Source organism: Coloeus monedula, assembly GCF_965178545.1.
Source record: "Coloeus monedula genome assembly, chromosome: 4".
NCBI lineage: Eukaryota > Metazoa > Chordata > Aves > Passeriformes > Corvidae > Coloeus > Coloeus monedula.
The window spans coordinates 27,678,773-27,705,161 of record NC_138784.1 but is presented as its reverse complement, the minus strand read 5'-3'; the positions used below and the strand labels follow the sequence as shown (position 1 = coordinate 27,705,161).

The 26,389-nt window shown below is 43.8% G+C and overlaps 1 protein-coding gene across 1 annotated transcript in view; it reads right to left on the bottom strand.

The window, feature by feature from the left end:
- Positions 1–26,389, bottom strand: part of GRIN2B (glutamate ionotropic receptor NMDA type subunit 2B) — a gene marked incomplete at both ends in the record, with an annotated part of 169,185 nt that overhangs the window by 51,309 nt on the left and 91,487 nt on the right. The window contains one exon of the mRNA XM_082280837.1: positions 24,458–24,572. Coding sequence (XP_082136963.1) covers positions 24,458–24,572 — 115 coding nt within the window. The remainder of the gene's footprint in view (positions 1–24,457; positions 24,573–26,389) is intronic.

The following is a 26,389-nucleotide window of genomic DNA, read 5'->3' as shown; positions in this document are numbered from 1 at the left end:
CTAAACTCCTGTTTATATGTCCAAGTACAGCATTTGCCTCTTTCTCAACAATACACAACCATGCTCAGCTTGTGATCCTCTTTTATCCTTTCCCCCAATCCTTTTCTGCAGAACTGTGATCTAGTTGATCTTTCTCTGTGCTGTATTTATGTAGTCTATTATTCCTGCCAAGGTACAATAGTTTGCACTTGTCTCTATTGAATTACATCACACTTTTTCAGTGTACCTCCAGTTCGTCAAGAGCACTATGAATTTTAACTCTGTTCTCCAACAAATTCATAGTCCCCCCAGCTTTCTGTCATCTTCAAATTTAATGTGCAAATTCTACATCCACCACCAAGGCTATTAAAGAAAACACTGAACTGAACTGAGCACAGGACAGACCCTCACAGAACACCAGTCCATTCTCCTTTCTCTTTTGACATTCTTATTCATTTTGCATGCATTTGTTATTCACAAATAACAACTCTCCTCAAGACCTTGTTCCTCTAGATTGCTAGCAAAATATGTTAAAAGAGATGAAAAAGATTACTGGAGTCCAAGTAGATGACACCTTAAGTTCCACCTCTGTCCACAAATGCCCATTACCCTGTTAAAGAAAGATACTAGCTTGGTCTGACATGACTTGTTCTTAACAAATCCTGGCGGACTTCTACAAGTCTCCATGTCATTATTCAGGTGCTGACAGAGTTCAGTTGATAATTTATGTCACATGCTTTCTGAGAACCAGGGTTAAGCAGCAGTGATTCCATAAATCTACAATTCCCGAGCTCCTTTTCCTTCTGCTCTCTCTGATCTTTTTTAAAGACAGGCATTGATGTTTCTCCAGTATCTAGCAAATACCAGCTGGGGTCAGCTTTACACATACAGATTCAATGTAGTGCCTTCAGGAAACGCCCTTTCTGTAAATTTGCTTTGAAAATGGAGCAGGTTGGGTATGTAAAGTGTTGCTGCAACAGGAGAAAGGAGGTTGTTACCTTGTTTCGGGAAACACGCACCCATGCCCTTGTGCAAGTCTCCCTTGTCAGGCTGACAGCAGAGTAGAGACTGGTATTGACATGCACCAGACCTCCCATCCTACAGCCCTGGCTCACAGCTCGTCCTGTCATCCCAGCCCCTGACAGCAATAAGCAGTTTAATCAGTGACCCCAGCTGCAGCACCTCAACTATTTCAGTCCTTCCTCCCACTCCACACTCAGTTTTGTCAATATGCCTCTGTCCTGCTCAGCAGCATCCCCAACTACTCTGTCCTGTTTAGCCTATCCAACCTGTGTGCTCAGCAGGGACTGATGTTAAGCTGATGGCTTGCATTTTCCCTAATATGACAGTTCTCATCCACTGTCCTGGTTTCAGCTGGGATAGACTTAATTTTCTTGCTATTAGCTGATACAGTGCTGTGGTTTTGATTTAGTGTGAGAATACTATTGATAACACACTGATGTTTTAGTTGTTTTTAAGTAGGGCTTACATGAAGTCAAGGACTTTTCAGTTTCCAGTCTGCCAGTGAGCAGGTGCACAAGAACATTGGGGAGAGCATGGCCAGGACAGCTGATCTGAACAAGTCAAAGGGACATTTCATACCATAGAACATCATGCCTGGTATATAAACTGGGGGGAGTTGTTTGGCAGTCACCACTTGCTGCTCAGATATGGGTTGGGCACTGGTGAGCAGGCACTGAGAAACTGTATTGTATGTCATTTGTTTCTCTTGGGTTTTATTCCTCTCTTTCTTTATCTTCTTTCTCATTACTATTATCATTATCTTTTATTTTATTTCAATTTTTAAACTTTTTTTCTCTCAATAGACAAGTCATCTTTTTCTGATTCTCCTCCCCATCCCACTGGCAGAGGTTGGCAAGGGACTGCTTGGTACACACTTGTTTGCTGGCATTAAACCACAACACTCACTCTTTCCTCCTCCTCCTTCTCCATCTCTTCTGAGATATTTCAACCCTGACTTGCTGCTTTCTCCTGCACCCACAGCTGTGTCAGTGCATCTTTCACCTCAATAAAAGCAGTTAATCCCGGGCAGGCAACAAGTTGTGAAATGTCTCAGTGTTAAAACCCAGGCTGTGGAAACCCAGGAGATGATCTGAGGTCTGCTACACTTGTTTCAGTTTCAGCAGAGGACAGGCTGGACAGGAGTGATCAGGGAATAACCCACTGGAGGAAGAAGGCAACTGAACTGTGCTCTGGTGTGCCAAGTGGAAGTCAACAGCAGGCACAAGTTCTATGAGGGAAGAAGTGAAGAAGCTGAGACAACTGGAGAAAGGAAGTTTCTCTGTAACTGCTGAGAGATCAATTAACTGGTGTCCTGGGAAACAGTGCTGTTCCAGCAATGAGCTCTGATGGGCAAAATAGCTTTTTCATGTACTAAATACCATGTGCACTCTTCAGTGCAGACAAGGACTCAAGAGCTCATCAATTATTGAACTTGCTTGAAAAGGCATTTAGGAGAACTGAACAAGAGGTCAGTCTGCAGTTCTACCTCAGTCCCAACTGGGCTGCTCTTAGCAACCCAGCCAGTGAGAAGGAAAGAGGAAGGTGGAGGTGGGGGGGAGAGAAGGAAGTAAGGAGAGAGAGAGAGAAAAGGAAAGAGCCTTCCCCTTGACAAAGGAAATCATGCATGGTGCAGGAAAGGCCTCCTTGATGCCTCATAGTATCACTCATGTAGCATCACCCTTTTCCTTCTAGAGCAATTCCTGCTTTCCTCAGGGTGCTGCCCATACCCTCTGAGGCCAGCTCCAGGACTGCAGAGAAGACCTTGGACTGGAGTCAGGTCAAGCCAAGGACACATCATTGCCCCAGCAGCACTGTTACCACATCCTGACCACTGTACTGCCCCAGACCTCAATGGACTTCACAGCTTTACGAAGAGCAGCCATAGACTATGGCACAGCTCAGTGGACTATGAAACACCCGACGCTCCTTTGTGTCAATGGCCATTTAGGGAAAGGCACGGACAGCCCTTACCCCAAATGAGCTGCCAACATTTAAACTCCCACCCCATCTATCAAAACACATTTTCACTCAAAGATGTGATAGAAGACTGTCTCCTAACAGCACAAGCCCATGCATCCACTGCAATACACCACGAATGTTGGCTATAGCCAGCATTTAATCTTCACCATTGTTTTGGATATGAAGCACAACTCTCCAGAAAATTGCATGTCTAGGTGCATATCTCTCAGGAGATCCACAGCTGATGTGCTTTCAAAAAGAGAAAATGAGACGAAATCTCAAGGAACAGCTGTGATCTCAAGTAACATTGTCTCACAATCACTCAGAACGTTTCTATTTGTGAACTAGATTTCCTTGGATGTGAAACATCACTCAAGCCATTTAACAAGCATGAAGCTAAAATTTGACCAACCACAGAATTATACTAGCACTAAAAAGTGTGTCTTTATTAAAAAGAGGTATTTTTTTCTTCATAGTAATATCATTTGAAAAATACTTAGTAACATCAAATTCTAAAGGTTTTTTGTTCAAGATTTTGGTTACAATTTTGAAATTTTGAAGAAGTTGGGTTAAGCACGCACAGTGCAAAATAAGAATATTTTGGATCACCATGATCCCCAAATGGCAGAGCTTTCTAAACTAGGAGACTACAGAGGACTAGATACAATTATAAAAGACCACACCAGAATCAAATTGCTCACAATCCAGAAAAGAAACGAAGTCTTATGTTTCGAATCTGGAGTCTTTAAAAAGTGGTTACAAGTTTGTTCAAATTTATTTTTACTAGTATCTTTCATTTAGGATCACATATACATGCTTTGGGACCTAGGAAATACTTCTCCACAAACTAGAGCATGAGGTTATGGAACTTGCTGTCATAGCACAACAATAGGGAACATGGCTTGATGCTGAAGAAAGAACTGAGCATTCCTAGGTTTAGAAACTATTCCCAAAGTTGCAATGACAATGATTAGAAAGAAGCAAAGACAAAGAAACTTGCATTTATAGGAGTGGTAAAAACTCTTGTGTTTAATCAAGACTGAAAGAAGTGATGGTGGCTTTAGGCCCTGCACACACACATAACAAGGCAGTGCTCCACACACACTGCAAGGACCAATATCTCTTAACTCACACACAGAAATACACACAGGACCAGTACACTTCCATATCTATCCTGTTAAGCCCAACTATCCACATACACAACTTTCTGCAGACATCAAACATCACTCACCTATGCCCATCAAAGAGTAACATGCAAAGTTTTGTCTGCCCTACAGCACCTCACAGAAGTATCATCTCCTGGAAACACTGGGAAAATGGTCAAGATTCCCACCTAGTACCAACCACTCCCTGTTCACAGCCATGTTGAGGTTTATTTCTAGGCTTATGTTTGGTGTATTGGGTGCAGAAGCAGACAAAAGCCAGAAGCTAGCCTGGATGATAAGTGTCAAGCAGAACACAACATTGCTGCATCATACTTTCACACCTGGCATTTTGGTTGCCTGAGATCTTTGGCCATTGAACAGAAGTCCCAGACTGCAGCCAAAAGAAGATAATAAAGAGGATAGAAAAAAACATCACCCCAAAACTAAAAACTTAGACTATTTTCCCTGAAGACATAACACTGATGGGGAGTCTAGCTCATTTAATTAAGCCATTCCACAAGTAAATTTACCTCTGCTGACTGTCCTGGCCTACAGGAAACTCTGAAAGAACACAGCTTTGAACGTAGAATTATGCCAGAAAAATGCTTGTCTGTAGAACAGTTTTATTTCTTTTCCTGGGCCCCAGGGGACCACACACTCAAAATATCCAAGGGACAAAGCCTTATACATTAAGTCCAAATCACTGGACACATAAATAAGTCCACTGGCATTTTTAACAGTTCTCAGCATCTGTGGAGGAGCCTGGAAGGACAGCCTGAAGATGCAATTCACTTTGCTCTCCAGAAAGCATAAGCAGAAGCAGTCCTGCCTTGCTACTGAGAAAATGGGACATTGTCTTGAGCCACTCTGAAGTCTCCCACATAATTTATTGCCCACACTGAAACACGACCTGCTGTGGAGATGTTATGCTTCTAGCCATGGAGAGAAAAGCCTGTAGCATAGAGCAGAGGTTTCATAGCAGCTGCTGAAAGAAACCCCACTATTTCTGATTACCAGTGAAAGTCCCTTGACCTGTCTTCACCATGAAGTTAAGTGGCAGAGGCACTGGACTGAAGGAGATGTTTAGGATTTAACACCTTTCAGAAAGTACTTCTCTCTACCCCTTTCTCTTGCCACAGCTTAATTTCAGCTGCCATTTCTCAAAATACACCTTCCTCAGCAGCTAGGAAAATTGGCTCCTGTGTTCAGGGGAGGGAGGGAAAGTTGTCACATTGGACAGCTCCACCTCTCCTCCCTTGGCTTCTCTTGCGGAGTTTGTGCACAGATTTAAGAATGAATTAGTCTATACCACATGCCATCCATCACAGGCTGCAGGGGTACTACAAGAAAGACCTAGAACAATCAAGCATCACCCTTGCAGAGGCAACTGCACCTTACAATGTTGCATTAAAAACTGCTGCTGTAAAACAGGTAATAAGAAAAGAACACTTGCCCACGGCCACAGGTCAGAAGACCACTGGTACTCAGCATGGCTTCAAGATAGAGAACTACAAGCTGTCAAAATTTTCCTTTTCTCAAGTAAACTAATTTGTTGGGAATGGCGGTACAGAGGAAATTCTCATTCTGGGACAATAAATATTGAACCAATTTATACCAGAAATATGCCCCTTTGTAAACTATATTGTCAAAAGACTGAGGATGGAAATCAAAGCAAATAAAATTGTGTCTTCTTTAGGTGGATTTAGAAAAGAGATCATCACAGACAGTTTTAGTGAACTGCAGCAAAACCCTTTAGGAGTTTCCTCTGAATGTGGCAAACTGCAAGAGGTAACAGACATCATTGTGAGCTTCGGTCTGAACTCTTCTTTCATAGCCATGGCCACACAACTGCAAGTAGTCCAAATGACCATAACATAAACAGGAAGAAAAGTATTGCCTCCACAGCATGAGGCTCCCCTTTCAACAAGTGCTGATGAAAGCAGTCTCTGTAGGTCAGTCCATCTGCAAGCCAGAAGGTTTCTCTTTCTGCAGATGCACCAACAGAAAGAGGAAGCTTCACCTCATGCACTGTTGCAGTGCAAGGGCTTGAGGAGCTCGCCAGGCTGCTGGGCTGCTCCTCCCTTATTCACCAAGTCCCACTTCCTGGGACTTCTTCTGGCAGGCTGACAACAACCCATCAGTCATCTTGCTAAGGAAATTAGCTAAGGAATCGTCCTAACCCAGGCAAAGGCCACTTTGATTGATTCCTCTTCTTTTGAATTCTTGATTAACAATGGAGTGAACTTCCACTCTGATATGTCACTTCGTATATTCCACATTTCACAGTTCCCTATTATCCTGCATCTCCTCCAGTCAAAGTGTGTTGCCCTTGTCCCCTGCCCTCCCTCCCATTCCTTAGCAGTCCTGAGACTCACTGTGTGCAAGAGAGAGGCCCTATGAGAAAACTTTCTCCAGAAGAGAAGCCAGAAAAAGAAGGACAAGTAGTTTATTAGGCAACAAGGATGCTCCAGGCACCACAGATGTAAGATTTGCCAAACCTCATAAGATCATTAGGTTTATTTATTTCCCATTCTCTATTGTGTATTATTTCAATCTCTTCAAGTGCAATAGCAATAAAATTGAAAAACATCTATGGAAACACTTCCAATTAACACAAGGTCAGAAAAATGACATTAGAGACCTCCATAGCCCATAAAGAAGAAGAACATCTGAGAAACAGCCTCAGCAAGCAGGCAGGCAGTGCAACTTGTCTTAAAGGTCAGCAACCTTTTGCCTGGGTTTTATCAAGAGCACGGAAGAAAGTATCAGTGTCTAGCACCCTGTGTGAAGATCACACTACCTGTAAGCAACATGCACAAACTTGATTTCAATCCAGGCTGAAAGACAAACCTATAAAATACTGAGGATGCAAAGCCACAGAGGGCTCTGAAGAACAGATTCAGTACCTTCAGTTGCACCAGAAACACAGAACAAGGTAGATCCACTCCTGAAAAGATAGGTATTGTAGGGTCCGTGTATGAGCACTATTCAATGAAATATCTCTAACCTAACTATGACTTTGGCACAGGCTCCTATACACCCAGTAGCAAGAGAGATAATAACTGCAGTAAGAAGGGAACAAAACACAACAAGTAAAATCAAAACAAAGACATTTTTAAACAGCTGTGGTGCTATTTCTTGTCTGCATGTCCAACACAAAATAGATGGGACACCCTGGTACTGGGAGATCAGCCATCCAGTCTCATTTCATGGGCAAATTGGAACACGGTCTAGTGCTTTTCTGAGCCCTTGTGGCCTCTTCCAGTCAAGTCTGAGCCTTGCAAACTACCAAAAAAAGATGCCACTCACACTCACATGGAGGTCTTATCTCCCAGACCAACTACCCTTGTATAGATAAGCAATTACCTCTAACTACCCTGAAGCTGAAGTGAACAGAATGGAGGTGTTAATGAAAAGCATGCATCTGACTCAGCAACTGGATCATGGTAATTACAACCTTCACAGCTTCCCTGTTCCCAAACCTAAGCTGAAATAGGTGAAGAAAATCAGAGGTTTTTCAGATCTACTTCTATACAGGCAACTCAGAAACTACCTTCACCTGCAAGGAAACCCTCTGACAGGCAGGCAAATAAAGGGGGAGGTCAACTACTTTGGAAGATAGGTGTTTGCAGTATCTCTTAGATCTTCTCACAAAAGGCTAGTAACCTGTCTCCTTCTCTTTCTATAGAGGCCATGGTGGTGTCAGAAAATCCTTGAAATCAGTTCCAGTTTCCAGTGCTGTCAGTGCTATGCTGCAGGTAGATAGCTGACTGGCCATGTGGCAGTCAGTATTCAGTTCACTGCTCTGCAAAGTGCTGCAGAAATAGATGACCAATAACTGCAAAATTTCAAGCAGAAATAACCTTGGCTTAGTCTCTTCCCCAAGACACAAGTCTGTAATCAAGGATGCAGTCAATTTTCTTTCAGCATGGATCTCATGAGAGTCGTTTATTTTAACCCTTCCCACCTCTTCCCCCTTTTCTTGGCTATCTTCCTTTTCTGACTTTGCTGAGCTTTCTACCACAAGCCTGTCCAGCGCTGTCTGGAGGGACAATGTTGGGAGACCATGGAAAGACTTCCCAAGCATGTGCATCTCACATGAAGAACCAGGCAAGAACTGCTGTCCCAACCCACCACAGGACAGAGATTGTGCTTGTTCCCCAGAAAGGGCTGGGTCAGGAACCGCAGTACCATTTTTACAGCATCAACATAACTCAGAATAGTCTGGTTTGCAGCAACGGAAGTGGGAGAGGGCAGAAAGCAGCAAGGAAAAGACACAAGCTTTGCACATCACTATAGAGGATGGTATCCGGGTGGTCTGTGAGAGAGGCCTTTCAAGGACAGAACACTTCTTTTTTTGCTTTAATTTTTAGGAACCCTCTTGCAAAGTTGTGATGCTGTCTAAATATTTAGCATTCATTCTTATATCTCCTTCCAATAATTTCTGTATACTTCTTGCCACACAGCTGTGCCCATGTTCACCATACTCTTCATAAGCCCTCAATAGGGATTGCAGCTTCAGATTTGTCCAGGATCACAGAATCACAGAATGGCTTGAGTTGGAAGAGACCTTGAAGATCATCCAGTCCCAACCCACCTGCCACGTGCAGGGACACTTTTCACTAGACAAGGTTTCTCAAAGCCCCATCCAACTGTCCTTGAACACTTTCAGGGTGAAACTTGAACTTGAACTGATTTCCATCCTAGCTTTTTCCTCAGAAATCAAGGTTTGGTTATTCCATCAGCATCTGCACAGCTTTGCATTTATCATTGCAGAACTTTCTGGAGCAGAGAGAGATGATAATTTCCTCTGAAGGAGGTACAGTGGCTAAGAGTATGTTCTTTTTTTAATACCAGAATCATCTGGTTCATGTTTCTGGCTTCCTGAAGCACACAAAAATATCCATTTGAATAGAAATGAGACGAGGTCCCTGACATAGCTTCTGTTGCTGAAAATTTCAGAATAGTAGTCAAAAATTCGAAATAAAAAACAAAGCAAACAAAAAAAAATACGTGCCTGTTTGTAGCCATAAAAGACTCTAGAGTGTCACTTTTCAATCTTTCCGAATTCTCAAAAAAGCCAGGGTGTCTCAATGAAAATAAGCACTTCAAAAAAATATATACAATTGAAATACTAACTTTCCACCAGAAAAACTTTCAGAAGCAACAGAAGTGGGAGAGGGCAGAAGGCAGCAAGGAAAAGACACAAGCTTTACATGTCACTATAGAGGATGGTATCTGGGTGGTCTGTGAGAGAGGCCTTTCAAGAACAGAACACTTCTTTTTTTGTTTTAATTTTTAGGAACCCTCTTGCAAAGTTGTGATGCTGTCTAAATATTTAACTATTAATTATTAAATATTAAATATTAACTGCAAGTTAATTCAATAGGAGTTGCTTTAGGCCAGAGTAACTCCAATACATGTTTGCATATGTAGGCCTCTTTCCCAGGGCCTACACTTACGTATTGCAACAAATCAGCATCAACAGCTCTTCGGGTTACATATCCCTGAGACAAAGCCCCCGTGAGCAGGATGGACAAACCAGTGCTTCTTCCAGGATAATAGTCACACTTCTATAACATGAAGAGCTTCATTATATCCCCTTAGATATAATTTCTCTACATGAGAGAGAAATTGCATTTCTCTACATGAAATTATACTTACGAGTTTGCCTTCACGGGACAATTTACCAGTAGAAGACATACTAACTGAGAAGTCCGCAGCTTGAAGTCTCTGCCTGACCTTCTATCATCCCTTTAGAAAACCTTCACTGCCTTTCACTCCAACTCTGCACATCTGTACTCATCTCAGGGACAGTAACTGAGGTGGGACAGAGCACCCAGCACAAGGGCAGAAAGGTAGCACACAACATCCCAAGTGCTTGAGACATGGGCTTCATATTCACCTTGCATCCTTTTTTATCTACTTTGACCCTGGATGCATAGCAAGCCAAGGGAAACAGCAAGCCCCATAACATCCTTCTCCTGTGCTGGCTCCACAGAAAGGTTCAATAATCGCCAAGGCCCCCCTCTGCTGGGTGCCTCCATTTTGATTCCAGAACCGACATCTAATATCCCCAAACTCTATTTTTGCCCACAGATCCCCACTTCTGCTCTCCATGGCTCTCACTGTGCCCCTTCACATGTGCCTCTTAGTCTCTGAGGGCTTCTCCTAAACCATCTTCTGACCTTCCCACAGGTCCACCCATTTGGCCCTTGAGCCTCTTCTTTAGTCGTCCCTGCGGTGCCCTCTCCACTGCAGCAGCCCTCAGGGAATGTGAACAGTTCTTGGGGGATAGGTCATCACTGCAGCTGGCCCTGTGCTGCCAGGAGAAGTCCTTACTGTGGACACACACAGCTTATCCAGGACCTCTGGAATGTAGTGCCAACAGAGTGACAGCACTTGTGAAGCAGAGAGGAGACATTGCCAGGACCCACACTTGTCCTACTTGGGCCTGTTTGAGGTTGATCTTTTCAGGCTCCCTCTGTACCAGAGGAAGCAAAGGTGCCTTTGAGCAGGGTTCTGACTTTTAGGCACTTTGAATTGCCTCCTGGAAGAGTCAGTCTCGTGACTGGTCACCTCATAAATGAGGTCCAGCTTTGTAAATTTTGCCTCCCTTTTTCCTGGGATCCCAAGCTCTGATCCTTCTCAGAAACAGTGGCATCAAGCAGCACCCCAGCTACCAGTGAGGCTTTGTGCTAAGCTCCCCCTGTCCTGTGAGACTGCTTGGAGGTCCTGTTTTTCTCAGCTGCCCTCATCATCCACATCCTCTACCTACTCCTGCAGGCACTGCACAAAAAAGGCAAAGGTACCCTTTCTGGAACAGGACTTGAAAATACCTAATCTTTTGCTCACATTTCCTTCATCTCAGATCCCAGCTGAAATCACGGGGAACTTTTCTCCTCCCTTACCTACCCCTTTCACTGCCCTCTGTCAGAATTATTCAGCTCTCTGAAGCATTACCAGATACACTATGTAGGAAAGATATGGCAGAAGAAATTAAATAGTATTGTTAGGTATCTATAATTACCCCAAGTCATTTTTTTCCACAGTGCAGCAATTTGAAATCTCTCACAGCACTCTCTTTGGAAAGCAGATGTTGACCATGTCAGCTGTGTGCTAAGAATGCATTTTCATGAGTTGCGTTTCTTGGAATTTGCAAAGTGGTGGTGGTGGCAGAGGGGGATGATCCTGGAAAATTCCACCCATGCAGGCACAAAGCAGGCAGTGCAGAGACCTGCCAGCCTCCTCAGGGCACCAGGGGCTTCTCAGCCACCTCTCTCTGTCATGGCACCAACTGGGCCTGCTCCCATCAAGCAAAGGAAATTTCTTCTACATTCCTGCCCATAGGAAGGCAGGCAGGGCTGCTGGGGGAAGAGCAAATCTGGGAGAGGGAGGGTTTCTCCTGGGGGTAGGGAGGGTTGTGCTGCTCTCCCTCCAGAGCAACACACTGACAGACATGGAACAATGAAACATTTAGTGGATGTCTCTGCTGTCAGTCCCTCTCCATCTCCCTCCCATGTGGTCTGTTCTGTCTCACAGTCAACAGCTACAGCAACCAGGCTCCCAGCACATCCATCAGACTACTGTTCTGAATCTTCTAAAATAACCCACTCTTTCCCCAATATTACATTTAAATGTACTTTTGGTCTACCCCCTGCCTCCCCATTACTCTTTAATTACATTCACTTGGATTGTATTAAAGAAGTCCTTCCTTTTCTTACTGATTATTCCCTTCAAACACTTGCAGAAAATTATCATACTCCCTATCTAGCAAAAATATATATTTGGGAAAAATCTACCCTCTGGAACCAGACAAGGGTCCAGTGAAATACAGGTGAGCCAGAGAAAGCAGGTTTTAACTAAAGTTCAAGTAACACTGCACAACAAACCCTGGGAATTCTTCAGAGTGTTTATTTGAGACAGGGGACTTCTTAATGGAGAAAGTTCCTAGTGCCAATTTCACTAGACTGTACTCTTTTAATCTTTATTTGTAAGACAGTGTCTCCATTAGTCCCAGGCTGGAGCAAGGTGTCTGAGCAATGAACGGGAAAATATATACACACACAGGACTTATTCTGGACCCAAACAGGAGACAGAGCATGGATAGAACAAATGTTCAAACAGAGACACAGAGAGTTCTCTACGGGCCTGTTCCTCAGACTTTCCAAAAGCCGAGACCTCAAACAGAAGTCACCTGTAAGAAAAGGAACAGGGCATGAAGCTGGTGGAAACTACAAATGCAGGCTGATATATAGACACAGGACAAGCTCAAGGAAAGCAGCTGTCCACAGGTAGCCCCTGTCAAAGGCGAAAAAAGCTACAGAAATGAGATGCTGCCATAAGCCCAGCAGTCTTTACAAAGCAAACATAATTTAATGCAGCAATACAAAGAACTCTGGCCTTGGTGAAAATGAGCACACATCTAAGAAGGAAAGCAAATAGCTCCCACTTCTAAAAAAGAACAAAAGTAAAGCACTAGCCTGAAAGAAGTGACCTGAGCAATCCTGAATTTTTAAAACACCCAGATGATGCTTAGAGCAAACAGTTAAACTCAGTGTGCCGGAGCTGATCTCCGGCAGCAGACTGCAGAATGGACTCTTTCTGCTTTTTCCACATCTCCCAGCTTGGATGGTGAGACTGTTGTATGACACTGTTTAGACTGGAAAACTTGCAGCACCTCTGCTGTCCAGTGCTGCACCCAATATAAGTTGATTTACCAGCAAAGACTACCAGCAAAGACTAATTCCTCTCAAAAACCACATGATTACATAAACCAGGATGGATCTACAGGGAAAACAAAAAGATGTGCAACACCTATTAGCATTGACACTGCACTGTGCAGTTTCTCCAGTCACATAAGTCCCAACACTGCAGGCTCCATCACTGACCAAAATGGTGTTCTGATGAAGTTGTGCAAAAAAATATTTTTTCAAAGCAATCTATGAACAATACCAAAAAAAAAAAAAAAAGAAAAAAGAAAATTAAAGGTATTGCTTCAATCTAAACCCAGGTTTGTTTGCTTTTTAGAATTTTCCACTTATCAAACTCAGTCATTCAACATACACAAAAAAATCATGTTCTTTACCAGACACGAACAATAAAAATGATGGAAATTTGGATCGAAACACACATCTGCAGAGACACGTCAATACTCACTAGCAACGAAGTACCGGTTAAAAAAATCTAAAAAAAAAAATAAAATCCCAGTCACAAAGGCTAGACCTTCCTCATGAGAGGTGACAGAGACCGCAGTTTAAGCCTCCATTCTGAGTCAGGCAGAAGTTGTTTGAATATAGTTTTCCCACTGCCTAGTAGTCTGTCCTCACTGTTTGCCAAACGAGGCTCTGGGTTCTGGGGGAAGATGCTGCCATTTTCTCCTCCACATCACCTTTGTGAATGGTATCTAAAGGCTTTTGTAAGTCTACATGAAAACACCAAGATGTCAGTTTTCATTTACAGCAATAAAACTTTCAAAATAAATCCTCCATATCTGGCCAAAATTAATTAATGTTTTCATTGATCCTGAACTATGTTTTTTCACAGACTCATTTGTTCCTCCCACCATTTGTTCTTCCACACATATGGAAATTTGTTCCATATTTCTGAGGCTCGGGCATTGTCATCTGGAAAGGGAAAGACACAGGCCTTATCACTCCTCTTATTTAATGATCCATGTCATTTTCCCCACAAACAGACTTTGAGGACAAAGTTGGCCAGAACCTAATTAAAAATTCCTCGCCTCCTTCTGTTTGAGACTCCTGTTCCTTACCTTACATGGCTGTGCAGCGCTATTTTGCATCATTAAACAGCCTAACCCCATTCCACCACTTGAGCGGCTGAATGTTACTCACAGTGAAATGTTGCCTCTATGTTAATTTCACAAAGCGCTTAGGATCCTTCTCGAAGGAAGGAACAATGGAAATGTAAGTCATTATCATGTACAGGAACTGAGGAAATAAACCTAAGGGAAACAAGCACCAGAAACTGTCACACAAAGTGCAGACCGATTTGAAAGCTCAAACGGGAACAAGACAACGGCTGTCAAGCAGCCTTTCAGGCTTGGCATGGTGGGAGACATTGCAGCATGCAGCTAGCCCGGCAGAAGGAAATTATATAAGACTGTCAAACTGCTGACTCAGCAGAAGACAGCACAACTCCCAGCACATTTTAGAATTAAGCCCAGGTCAGTAAATGCCAGGTCCTTTCACAAGGAAGAAAGGCCAAAGGATGGTCACAGAAACTCAGACACCACTGCAAGGCAACAAAAGAGTCAGTGCCAGGATCTGATGTTACCAAAGGCAGTCTGAAAAAATTATAGACTCGAGGAACACAGTTCAGGCACAGGGAAAACAAATGATGCTGAACATATTGTATGCTCAAATCGATGAGACTGAGAACATGCCAGAGCTCACGAGCAGCAAGAGTAACTCAAGCACAGAGTAGCTCCAGTGATAACCACACTTTTAACACTGAAATACCTTTGAAAAACAGCAGAGAAGTTAACACATAACAGTGCAGAGAAGACCACAAGGGAAAAGACTGTCCTGGTCTAGTAAAAAATACTGTCAAGATGCAGTTCAGCATCAAGCCAAGTCAACCACATACAACCAGGGTTCAAACACAAAACAAGGAGCATGTGAGAACAAGCACGGGAACACCAGCCAGAACCAACACCAGAGGAGAAAAACAAACCAAGTCAGACACAACAAACAAGCTATTTCTTACTGAGAAAAAAGTCTGAGCCATTTCATATTAAGAAAACCTTATTTCAAATTCATTCCGAAGCAAATGTGGCCAGACTTTTACTGAAGGAAAAGCAAACTGCCAAAATCTTACCAAAAACAAATAGAGAAGAGAACGAGGAGGAAGAGAAAGAAAAAGGCAAAAGAAAGAAAAACATAGGGTCCTATGAATATGCAGCGCTTCCCTTCTCTCAAGCCCCATGGAAGGAAAACAGAGCCTCCAGTTAATAACATTCAGATAATGTAAAAATAGAAAAAGCAAAGGATTCACAGGCCAAGCAAAGATGTCGTTGACATGAGACAGTCTCAAGCAAATGCAACTGAACAGATGAAAACACACCCTCAGGCACTGAGGGCACATTCACTCACTGTGAGTCTCCTTCAGCTGAAGCTCTGCTAGTGCTTTCTCCAGACTCAGTTTGGTTGGCTGCGAGCTTTCTGTGCCCTCATCTCTTCATGCATTTCAAATCTTAAAGCTGCCTAAATTCCCATGCTTCCTTCATCTGCCTTTTCACGGCACAGTCTGGCCACCAAAAGCAACAGGAAATAAACTTCCTCTTCCAATGGCACCTGTGTGGTTCCTCGCTGCTACAGACTCCCTGAAGTGATTTCCAGTATGTGACTGGGCACAAAGCAAGGGGAAGTGGAAGTGGCTATGCTGTGTATCTATCCAGTACTGAAGGATACATAACCTCTTCATGTCACTCCTGAGTGGAGTACAGATGAAGCAAGTACTGTTGGACTCATAAACAGTCACAGAATTACAGAATCTTAGAATATTCTCAGTTGGAAAGGATCTACAAGGATCACTGAAGTCCAACTTCTGGCCCTGGACAGGACCATTCCAAGAATCACATCACGTGCCTGAGTGTTGTCCAAACGCTTCTTGAACTATGGCAGCCTTGATTCTATGACCACTGCCCTGGGGAGCCTGTTCCAGTGCCCAACCACCCTCTGGGTGAAGAAACTTTTCCTAATATTTAGCTTAAACCTCCCCTGGCTTCATGCCATATCCTTGTGTCCTGTCACTGGTCACAGAGAAAAGAGATCAGTGTCTGCCTCTCTGCTTCCCCTCGTGAGGAAGAGTTGGACTTGATCCTTGTGGGTCTCTTACATCTCAGAATGTTCTGTGATTCTGTGAAGCTGTAGACTGCTATGACATCTCTGCTCAGTCTCCTCTTCTCCAGGTTGAACAAGCCAAGTGACCTCAGCCATTTCAGTCAGTTCACTCGTACATGGAATTTGGGGAATAAGTTCATTCTTGTGCTCAGATTGAAATTAGGGACCAAATCAAACCACCTTCCTGGTTTTGGGGTTTTTTTGGGTTTTGGGTTTCTTTGAGGACGTTGTGGACTGATCAGGGATGATGATAGGATGGATCCCTGATACTGTGCTGTGATAGGAATATGTAATTACTGTACCCATGCCTGAAAGCTCATCTTCCCATAGCAAATCAGCTATCTCCTGCATTAAAATATGGATGCTTATATTCCCCAACATGCTGGGATGAAACATTCCCACAATCAATGAAATGCTCATGATTAAAGGAACACAGATACACAGCAGCATCTGAGATGCCATGGAAACCTCCAAGCTGCTGGTAAGCAGAAGGGGTTTCAACCAGAAGCAGTGTGGCTCTGGCACTAGCACACCAGCTCTGCACTGGGAGTTTGTGCTGCATTCCAAGATGTGGCCTTACCAGGGTTTTTTTGGTTCTCTGTAAAGTTAGGATTATCCCCTCAGATGTTAAGAAGACTGGAAATTTTCCAGCAGCACTGGGTATTTTTGAGCTGTTGCACCTTCTGAGCTGCAGCTCTCCAAGCACCTTTACTGCTTTTCCCTGTCTGCCCTTCACACTCTCGATGAGGCTCCCATAAGCCTGCACAAAGCCGGTTATAATTCTCCACTGCCTATCAAAGCCTTCACAAGAGTTAGGCAGTTGGTGTGTAAAGCCTGCTGCCTACCATGCTGACTAATGTTGTCTGATTGTTCCCTTGTACTCCCCCGTTGGTCCATCTGTACCCATCTGCTACCTTTTGTCTTCTAATTAAAGTGTAACCACTTTGGGGTAGGAGCCACCTTTTTTGTTAGTGTTCACTCAGCTCCCTGCAGAGCAGAGTCCCAAGTCCATAACTGGGTGCTGGGGACAGCAATGATGACGTTCAAGAGATGACTGCATATACATGTGGCAAAGGGTTACAGTGGCACCTCTCACTGTGTGGCATGAGCAAGTCAGCTGAGAGAAAGCTCCAGACAAGAGTTCTCATCCAGAATACAATGAAGGTGAGAGCAGTCTTCTCTTGTGGCTGGGTGTTGTTATTACATTAGTACACTGAGCACAATCCTCCGGGATCCCCTGTCCAAAGAGTTAGGTTGGCAACCCTAGTAAAGGTCAGATGGCTGCTATCACCCTCATCAGCCACACCAGCTCAGAAAATGGTAGGAAGCATTCTAACTACAGCCCGGGCTTAATAAAGATCTCCAGATATTCCAATATCTGATTTGCATAAGAGGACAAGGTCTCTCCAAGAAACTGTCATTGTTTCAATGTAAGAATTCCCTCCAGTGGCAAGGGAGTAGGGTCTGGTGAAGAAGAGCCAGAATATTTTTCTGCAGGCTCATGAATCATACAAATGCACTCCAAAATTCAAGCAAAGTCAGGAACTGCTTCAGCAAGAGGCAAAGAGAGTGAACAGCTTATAAGGACATAACATACAGTGGTTAGGAAGAGACACCCAGTATGTTCTCTTTGGTCAGAGCTAGACTAGCTTACGCATGTCCACAAGATTTACGTAGAAGGCTCTTTCATAAAGATTGTTCTGTTTATCCTCTGATAATGAAGGCTTTGTGTGGCACTTGAATCTGCCCTTCTCCTTAGGAGTCAGTGTAAGATTAACATGTCCATAATTAGCCACAAATACATACCGTTAGATCCTGGACAACTGTGAGAAGTCAGGCCAAATCCTGGCAGTGGGTGCAGCATAGGTGCACAAATAAAGCCATCTGGTTGTCTGATTGAATCAGGGTCATAAACAGACCCATCAGATGTGACCTAGATCAGGTATCTAAGGGACATTCACTTGGGAGTGGGATATCCATAAAATATGTATTCTTTGATGCAGATCTGCTGTCTAATGAGAAGTAAGGCATTCAGCAAATTATGGTCTCTTAGAGACATGTCCAAAAAGAACACTTTAAAAATAAGAGGGAAAATGCACGTACAGACTCCCGTTCTAATTTCAGCCATGTGTGCTTGGATCCAGAACAGTCCCTCTTCCCTAAGAGAAGCTATATTATTCTAAAAACTGGTTCTATGGGAACAGAATCAGTCACTTACTCTGAGTAGGTTTAAACAAACTTCTATGCCATTTCTCCCCAGGGACAATGAGTCATAAATCCCCATGTACACAGCAAAATTAGCAAAACAAGACTGATTGGCAAAAACAATCCAATCTTGTCTCACTGTAAAAGGAGTTGGTGGAATAAAAAGTCATTTCCTCCCTGGACACACAGGCAAGATTCCAGAACTCCACACACAGAGCAGAACCTAACCAAAGGCAGTAACTTCTACCCCATGGAGGCCAGCATACATGTGCATGCATGTGTAAGTGATCAGAAAGGCTTGCTTAGGTGGGCACCAGACAACACGAGGAAGAAACTGTCTCAAACAATCTAGTCATCTTTCCAAAGGCAGGGGAGGCCCTTCAGTAAAGGCTTGGGTTTGTACAGCTGCAGTTTTCACCTCACAACCCTATATTCTTGTTCCTCTCCTATTTTTAAAGAGCCTTCTTTAAGGAGGTTTTTATTCTCTAAGATAGTGAAATTAAAAAAATCAAAGTCCTTCCTTCTGCTAAGCAATATAGCAGATAGGATAACATGATTCACATTGATTCTTCATGGGGTGGTCAGTACCGCATGAAACGTTACTAAAAGCCAAGAATACTGATCAGTATTTTCAGTCCTCTTCTTCCTCTCCCCTGTTCTTTCTGCCACTGGGATGTTGAAGGACACAGAGACGACAGTGAATATTTCTTTTAATGCACAGAAAGACTTGAGATCAGGCCTGAAGGCTGCATCATCATCAAATGCTACAGCCTCTTCAGCGTCTCTGTGGTGCTCATCAGCTCTCCAAAGGTGCAGACTTCGGAGGTGACAAGTGCCTCCGTAAGAGCTTTTGTTCGCAGCCATCCACAACAGCCCTCACATGCCAACTGCCTGCTCGTACAAAAAGGTTCATGGTAGAAGCTTGCGGAAATTATGTCCTCACTGGGCCAGGCTTGAAGTTTTTGCTGATCAGCTTGTCCATAACCTGGGTTTTCTCTCCTATGAAATAAGTGGCTTTTTGTGAAACACTCTTCAGGTTCGTCTTGCTCATCTAAGTCACAGAAATGTAGGCTGGCAGAGCACCACAAGAGATCACTTACTGCATCCACCAGCTCGGAGGCAGGACAAGATAGATTGAGATCCTGCACTGTTGGTTATTTTTCTCTGTGTCCTCCAGCAAATGAACCTCTACCAGCAAATGAGCCTCACCATGTCTCACCATGCCAATAATTAGACAGCTCCCTACATATCTAACTGAAATCTTTCTGCTTGAAAATTTAGCAAGACAACTTCTTCTTTCTCCCTACTGGGGCATGAAAAGCAGCTGACCACTACGTCCTTTTTTCAGCAATCATTTAGGTGTCCAAAGATTTATCTTGCTCTCTTTCATAATTTTTTCAGATAAGGGAAATCTTCATTTTTAATTTTTCTCTTCTAAATCATTCTTTCCTTCCTGTATCTCCCTCCCACATCCCAGGGGAATGCTTGCCAGGCATGCATGGGCATAATGGTGCTCTGTCCCAAGCTGGAGACAGGGTCACAGAAGTTCACAAACTCATCTTATGCAGACTGTGATCAAGGCTGAACACATCTCTGGAAAGCCCATGTGGCAGAGAGTAGTGGCACTATTTTCCACCCTGTTGCAGCATTAGGAAGTCCTGGAAGTCCACAGTCACTGAGGCAGCTGACAGGATGTCACAGCAAATGGCCCCATTCCCAGGGAGCACTAATGTGTGCAGTGCTGTAAGGGTACAGGCAAAGAGCAGCCTGCCCGAGAATTTGTAATCATGGCCACACTGATGGCTAGAGGAAGCAGAACAGACCCTGCTAGAGTTGAAGAGTTCAAAAGTCAATGCTGATAATTATAGCACCAGCAGCAGACAAACATTTTATCTGCTAAGCTGGGCGAAGGTTGATAGGGGCAGAGGATTAGTACATGCTGCAGGGAGAATGAATCTTTCAACGTAAGTTTCCCATCTGTCCTCTAAGATGGCTTGTAGTGGCACCCCGACCAAAACCGTCACCTGGGGCTTTGCTTGTCCAGACAGGAAGAGGAGTTAATGGGGCGTGCCTGGTAAGAGATGGAGGGAGCTTGCAAATCAAAGGGCTCTGTGGGGTGGCACAAGATGCTGGTGTCAAGAGCCTCATGGCAAGGTGCTCTGAATCCCCAGTGACACGCCTAAGAGAAGAGGCAGAGAAGCATCAGCAAAATGGAGAGGCTGAGCACAACCTAGTGATAGAAGTGATGCAAAACTCACTAGTAATTAAAGTAGAGAAAGAATCTGAAAGAGGGCCTCAGAGTTCATAACATTTGCGTAATGCCCAGGTTTGCTGGGGGAAAGTGAGGAAGCAGATGGGAGGAGCTGGGAGCTAAAGGGACAGGACTGCTGGGGGTGGGGCTAGTGGGGTAGGACTCAGTAGAGAAGGAGGATGTGAGCAAGAGCTGGAGATAGCAGCACTTGCTAGCTCTCACAAAGGGATCATGAACCCAGAATTGAGTCCTCATCATATGTGGGATCATAGGAGAGCAGAAGAGAAAGGCAAATAGTGAAGAAAAATACTGGGTGAAAACTCTTCCCACACAAAATATCACAACCCAATGACACAAAACCTAGTGTAGTACTGAGCCTCTGGCTCACTTTGCAAGAATCTGGCTCCCACTCATCACTGCACTGAGGCATGGCCCTTCATGGAGCATAAGAGCAGACCTCCTTCACCACCTCCATATGCATACCTCCACCTCTATGATAAATACAACAGGGGCATCTAGGCATCAAAACACAGCTAGGCTATCTGGCCAGTGAAGCAAAGAGCTTTACTAACCAGCTGATGAAAAGGTAGTGAGGAAAGGCATGCAGCCTTCTGCCCTCAAGTAGCAGAGTACAGAGAAGTGAATGAAATTCAGCACATTTGCTTATCATGATGAATCATCCCTCATGGTTAAGACAAACAGGAGAGCTCAAGCTACTGCCCCCTTGTAGAAAGTGGTTTCTCTTCTTGTTCTTTCATGATTGTCAGCCCTACAAGGCTTCAGTTTGTCTGAACCACTCATGAGAAGATTTATCATCATCAGAGTCTGGGGGCAGCTGCAGCTCCTCTGGAAAATTAATTCCTGTTCTGAAGTAACGGGTGAGGTTGTGAAGATATTTATTCCCAAATTGGGACAAAAAATCAAAATCGCAAAAGATTTCACAGACCTGAAATCCTGAAACAGTTCAGTCACTGTCTGAATCTTTGCTGCTCAGAAAATGGAAGACTTCACACCTATTTTAAAACATATCTTTTTATATGTCTCTACTCCATGAGACATACCCTCAAAATCCATTTGCCATCTTTCAAGAATTGAATGCACCAAGCTGTACAGAGATGCAAACCGTGTTACTAAATCCAGAGGAGGCTAACAGAAATGATCAGAAGACTAGAAAACATGACCTACCAAGAGGGACTGAACAAATTCTTGTTAACCTACACCGGAGATGACTGGGAGACAACATGATAGAAGCCTTCAAACCCACATAGGGAAGATAAGAAGTGGTAGAGAATAAACAATTCCCTATGTCCATTAGGGAGACACAAAGTATTAATGGGCTTAAACTGCAGCCAGGGAAATCTAGGTTAGACATTAGAAAAACTTAGCAGGGTAAGGAGAAAGAAGCCATAGAAGAGATTGACTCAGGTTTTCATGGGATTTCTAGCATTGAAGGTCTCCCAGAATAGGTGAGACAAACATCTGTCAGGAATAATTTCAGTCTAGCTGAACCCTCTCTTGGGGACAGGGAGGGACTAGATGACCTCTCGATGTTCCTTCCAGGCATAGCATCTGATTATGGATAAAGTTGTGTAGTTAAAGACTTAGCTATAGTGAACGCAACTGGACCAAATCAGTGTTTCCCATGCAGCCCTTCATCTCATGTCTCCTACTGCCTGAGTGTTTGCCTAAAAGTTGCCAGGATGAAGCACCTTGCTATTTACATAAAATTAGTGTGAGAATTTGGATGATGTTCCAAAGCAATGCACTTATAAAGGTACTGGAATTATGTGCTAAAAATATATTAATAATTTCTTGTATTGTGGCTTGTATTGTGGCATTGCCTGGGAGCTGTTGTTAAGGGCCAACACTGTTTGCCTGACTCTCTGCAAACATGGAACAAAACTATCATCTTTGTTACAAAGATCTCTGCTTCACACTTAAATTTTAATGTTTGCATTTCTGCTGAATGGAAAAAAATTTAAGAAAAAGAACATGAGATTCCAAGTACGAAAGGTTTTGGTCTGTGATCAGAACATGTTGGAGATTACCTTGGTGTCTTCCAGGAAGAACCTGCCAGTGTAAAATTCAATCAGTTCAGAGTTTGATTGTAATAATCTGATCTCTCTGAGCAAGACATCCACTTCAAGATAAAACATATGTGTCCAGGAAGCACTACATGCTTTTCTTAGCACTAATACCACAGTTCATCGTAGCCTCATTTCAGTTCACCCCCAGTTCCTATGAAATGAAGGGTTGTTTTGGTTTAATGGATACCAAATAGTCCCCACAGACAGCAAGGCTCAGGCAGGTCCCAGGTCTAATCCCAACAGCCGTGATCACCAGGATCCCTTCCACTAATCGTCTGGCTCATCTGAGAGACCACAAATACACTCTCAGAGGCTGAACAACCCTTCTTACCACTGATGGAAGCCACCAAGCCTTCACTGAGGGTGCGACGTCAAGCATGTGACAGGCAAGATAAAAACAGGACTGTATTTAGCTGTGCCTCCCCAGGGACTGCAAAGCATTCCAGCAACAGATTCCCACAGCCAGCCCAGCTAATAATCCCTAGGAGGATTCATGCTGCTACCACCTCATTTTCCTTCTCTGACAATGGAATTTTCCCCCGTGAGAACAAATTTGGTGCCACCTAGGAACAAATCCTCCTGGACTTTTCCTGGTAAGCATAAATGAAGTTGAGCGACAGACCAAGCCTGACGTGAGGTCTCTGCAGCCTGAGCTTTGCATGTCCACACCCTGTGCAGTATCTAGACAGCTTGCCTTCAACTATGTCCAAGAGCTGTCCACACATGCTATGCCACGCCATGCCATTTGTTTCCTCACACTCCTGACCCACTGAGACCTCCTCCAGCTCTAACAGACCATACACCCTCATCTGGTCTTCAAAGTGCCAAGACCATGAGGTAGACAGGTCCTTCTGGCAACCAGGCACAAGCTGGGGCCTTTTACCTTCTTCCCAAACTCCTGCAACTACTGGGAGACCCTAGTGCCTGCCAAGCACTAATGTGATTGCTCTTCTGTCTCATCCACAAGTTGTTCCTACAGTTCTCTCCTGAATACACTTCTCCTGACAGCTCCCCATTTTATTCTCATTTCCCCATTAATTTCTTCCCCGCTTTCACCAAGCAGGCCACTTGCAAGTCCATGCGGGGAACAAGCAGGCAAGGAGAGAAAGCTTTCTGTGCATGGTGGGACAAAGGGCATTTTTCTAAGCCATACACATGATCACATCCAGACCAACTTCTGCTTCAAATCTATTGAGTGTTCTGATGAATTCTCCTTCCTTTGCTCTGACTTCTCACCCCCGTAACTTTTTTATACCTCATTTTCTTAGCCCTTAAACTACCCCCTCTGCTTCAGTTGAAACTCTTTGGGAATGCTTGTTCTGAGCCTGGACCACTGACATTTGTGTGGGAGGTGAAATGAACCAAAACTTCCCACTAACTCAGAAATTCACACCATTTCTAAAATGGTGCTTTGGGTTACATGCAAATTATTCCAAAATATGCAAATTTGGATCTTTGAACAACTCAATATGATCTCACGTTCACATCCTGCTTAATGCACCATCCAATTGCAAGGGACCCTGGCCAGATATATCAGGCACAATTAACTCTGGCATAAATTACTAAGTGTGGCTGTAGCTCAATCACAGCCACTTAGCATACAGAACTTCACTGCCACCAAGCCATACAGAGAAATATTTTTGTCTCAGCCATTGAAACTCATGGCACAGAGGAGGTCTCTTCTCTGAAAGGCTGGAAAACTTATGTTCAGAGTTGCAGAAAGGAAGCTGATGAATTTTTTATGCATGCTAATGGAAGACTGTAATGGCATCCTGCATGGAGAAGACAGCAGCCTGGGCATTGGAGATACCAGTGGTCTGGGATACAAGAAGCAGATTGCCAGCCCTTGACAAGAAGTACAGAAAGGTGGGGGGGATCATTTGCCTGGAACCTTCCCCCATCTTCTTCCCTCATGCAGTTTGAGAATTATCAAACATATCCTACCCTCTCCCACTTCCTCTCCTTGGTCAAAAGGATGATCACCAGCTTGGGATGCATCTGGTATCCGTCCTCACTGAACGACAAATTCCTGCCTTCAAAGGTGACATTGATCAGGTACCTGCAGGAGAGAGAAGAGAGCAAGGAGAACATTAATGCTTGGAAACCAAATCCAAAACGAGAGCCTGCCTTCCCTCTTCAGTTCACATCAGGAGGGTAGGAGCACAGTGCAAACAATGGAAAATCTAAGAGGAAGGGAGTTAGAAAAACAGGACAATTACTCCAGGAATGGGGACAATCAGGCAAGGCAGGGCAATTGCCCCCATTTTGTGACTGAGATAGGGAAGGATGTACTGGGTTGACTCTCAATGAAATCCTGAAAGCACGTCTAAGAGTCACACACATATATGCCCACAGTCCCTGGTTTTCCCCTACCTCAAAGGGCAGAGGGATCCATAGCAATCAGCTGTGTAAACATGCTCCACAGCCTGCACTTTGCTCAGTCTCCAAAGGAGATTTTGCATGCCATTGGAGAACAGTGATGACCTACAGGTGAAGCAAAGGAGACAGCCTCCCCCCAGCCCAAATATTGAGGCAATGACTAGGGAAGCAGTGGAGAGGAGAGGCAGGAGAAGCACACCTGCAAGAAGCTGTATCCCTATCAGAGCCAGCGCACCTCATGGGACCCAGAATGATCTCATGAAGGAGTTTAGGAACAGGAATAATGATGTGGAAAGAGCCCAGTGAAAGTCCTTTTTCTTAGGGACAGAGTCGAGCCTTACACCCAGTAAGATCAAACTAAAGGGTGATCAGCCCTGCAGCCAACATCAGCGATTCTCTTTGTCTGGAAAGGCCCCATCACTTCTGCAGAAGGCACTCCCTGCTGGGGCATCTCATATCAGCTGTACAAATGGACAGTTAAACAGTCCGGGCTTCAACCTCATTTATCCTAAAGCCTCCTTACTCAGCTCTGGAAAAGGGAAGAGCTTTAAGTGGACTGAGATTACAGCTACACTCAATTTCAAGGCCTTGCTGCATTGTGAGAACATGTTAAAATGGTGTTGCTCTAAATAAGAATCAGGTCTATTGTTTTCTTAACTGTCAGACCATCTAGAAATACACTGTAGGGAAGAGGAGGTAAATACACATTTCACAGTTCAGTGGTTTATATGACATCTCTGTGGCACTCTGACAGTTTCCCCTGTTCATATATTTCACTTCAATTCACAATCCTGTTGCATGAAGTAGATTTTACCTTTGTAAATCTGCTCTGGCACCAGTAGCGTCACATCACCATGAGAGGCAGAGGTGACCAAGCTGCCTGCAGGGCTAGCCCCTGGACTCTGCACTCCCCTACTTTGCACAGTTCTATAAATTACACAAGCAACATTTCTATTACAGACATGAGCGGTTCTTCTGCTCTATTACACCATGACATCAGGAAACATTTCCTAATATTCAGCTTCAATTTATCCCTTCTGAACTCAATTTGAACCAATTTCAAGAAAATAAATAAGAGGAAAAAAAATGTTCTTTCAGTGGGTTCAAGCTTTCCTACTATCTGCACAAAGAGACCTCCCTGCCAATCTAATGAAAGCATTGTATCAGGGAAACTTCTTCAACAAATGAAAAAGCAGGTCATGATTTTAGTTTCTTCCTTTTTCAAACTTTTTTGTTCTAACTTCATTAATCAACCAAATTATCTCCTAACTCCCCATTGCCAAGTGCAATCAGCAATTATGTTTATTTCTAAAGGAAATTCCACACTTGCGCCATGTTGTGACCTTCAAGGGACATGTTCAGCGTTGGAAACACAGCCATAAGGGAGCCCAGCATGAAACATCTGCAACAGGACAATTTTCAAAGGCAGACTATTGGTTATTTTCCAAAAACCAAAGCCATTTGGAACCCAAACATTGAGAGAACCCCAAAACATCC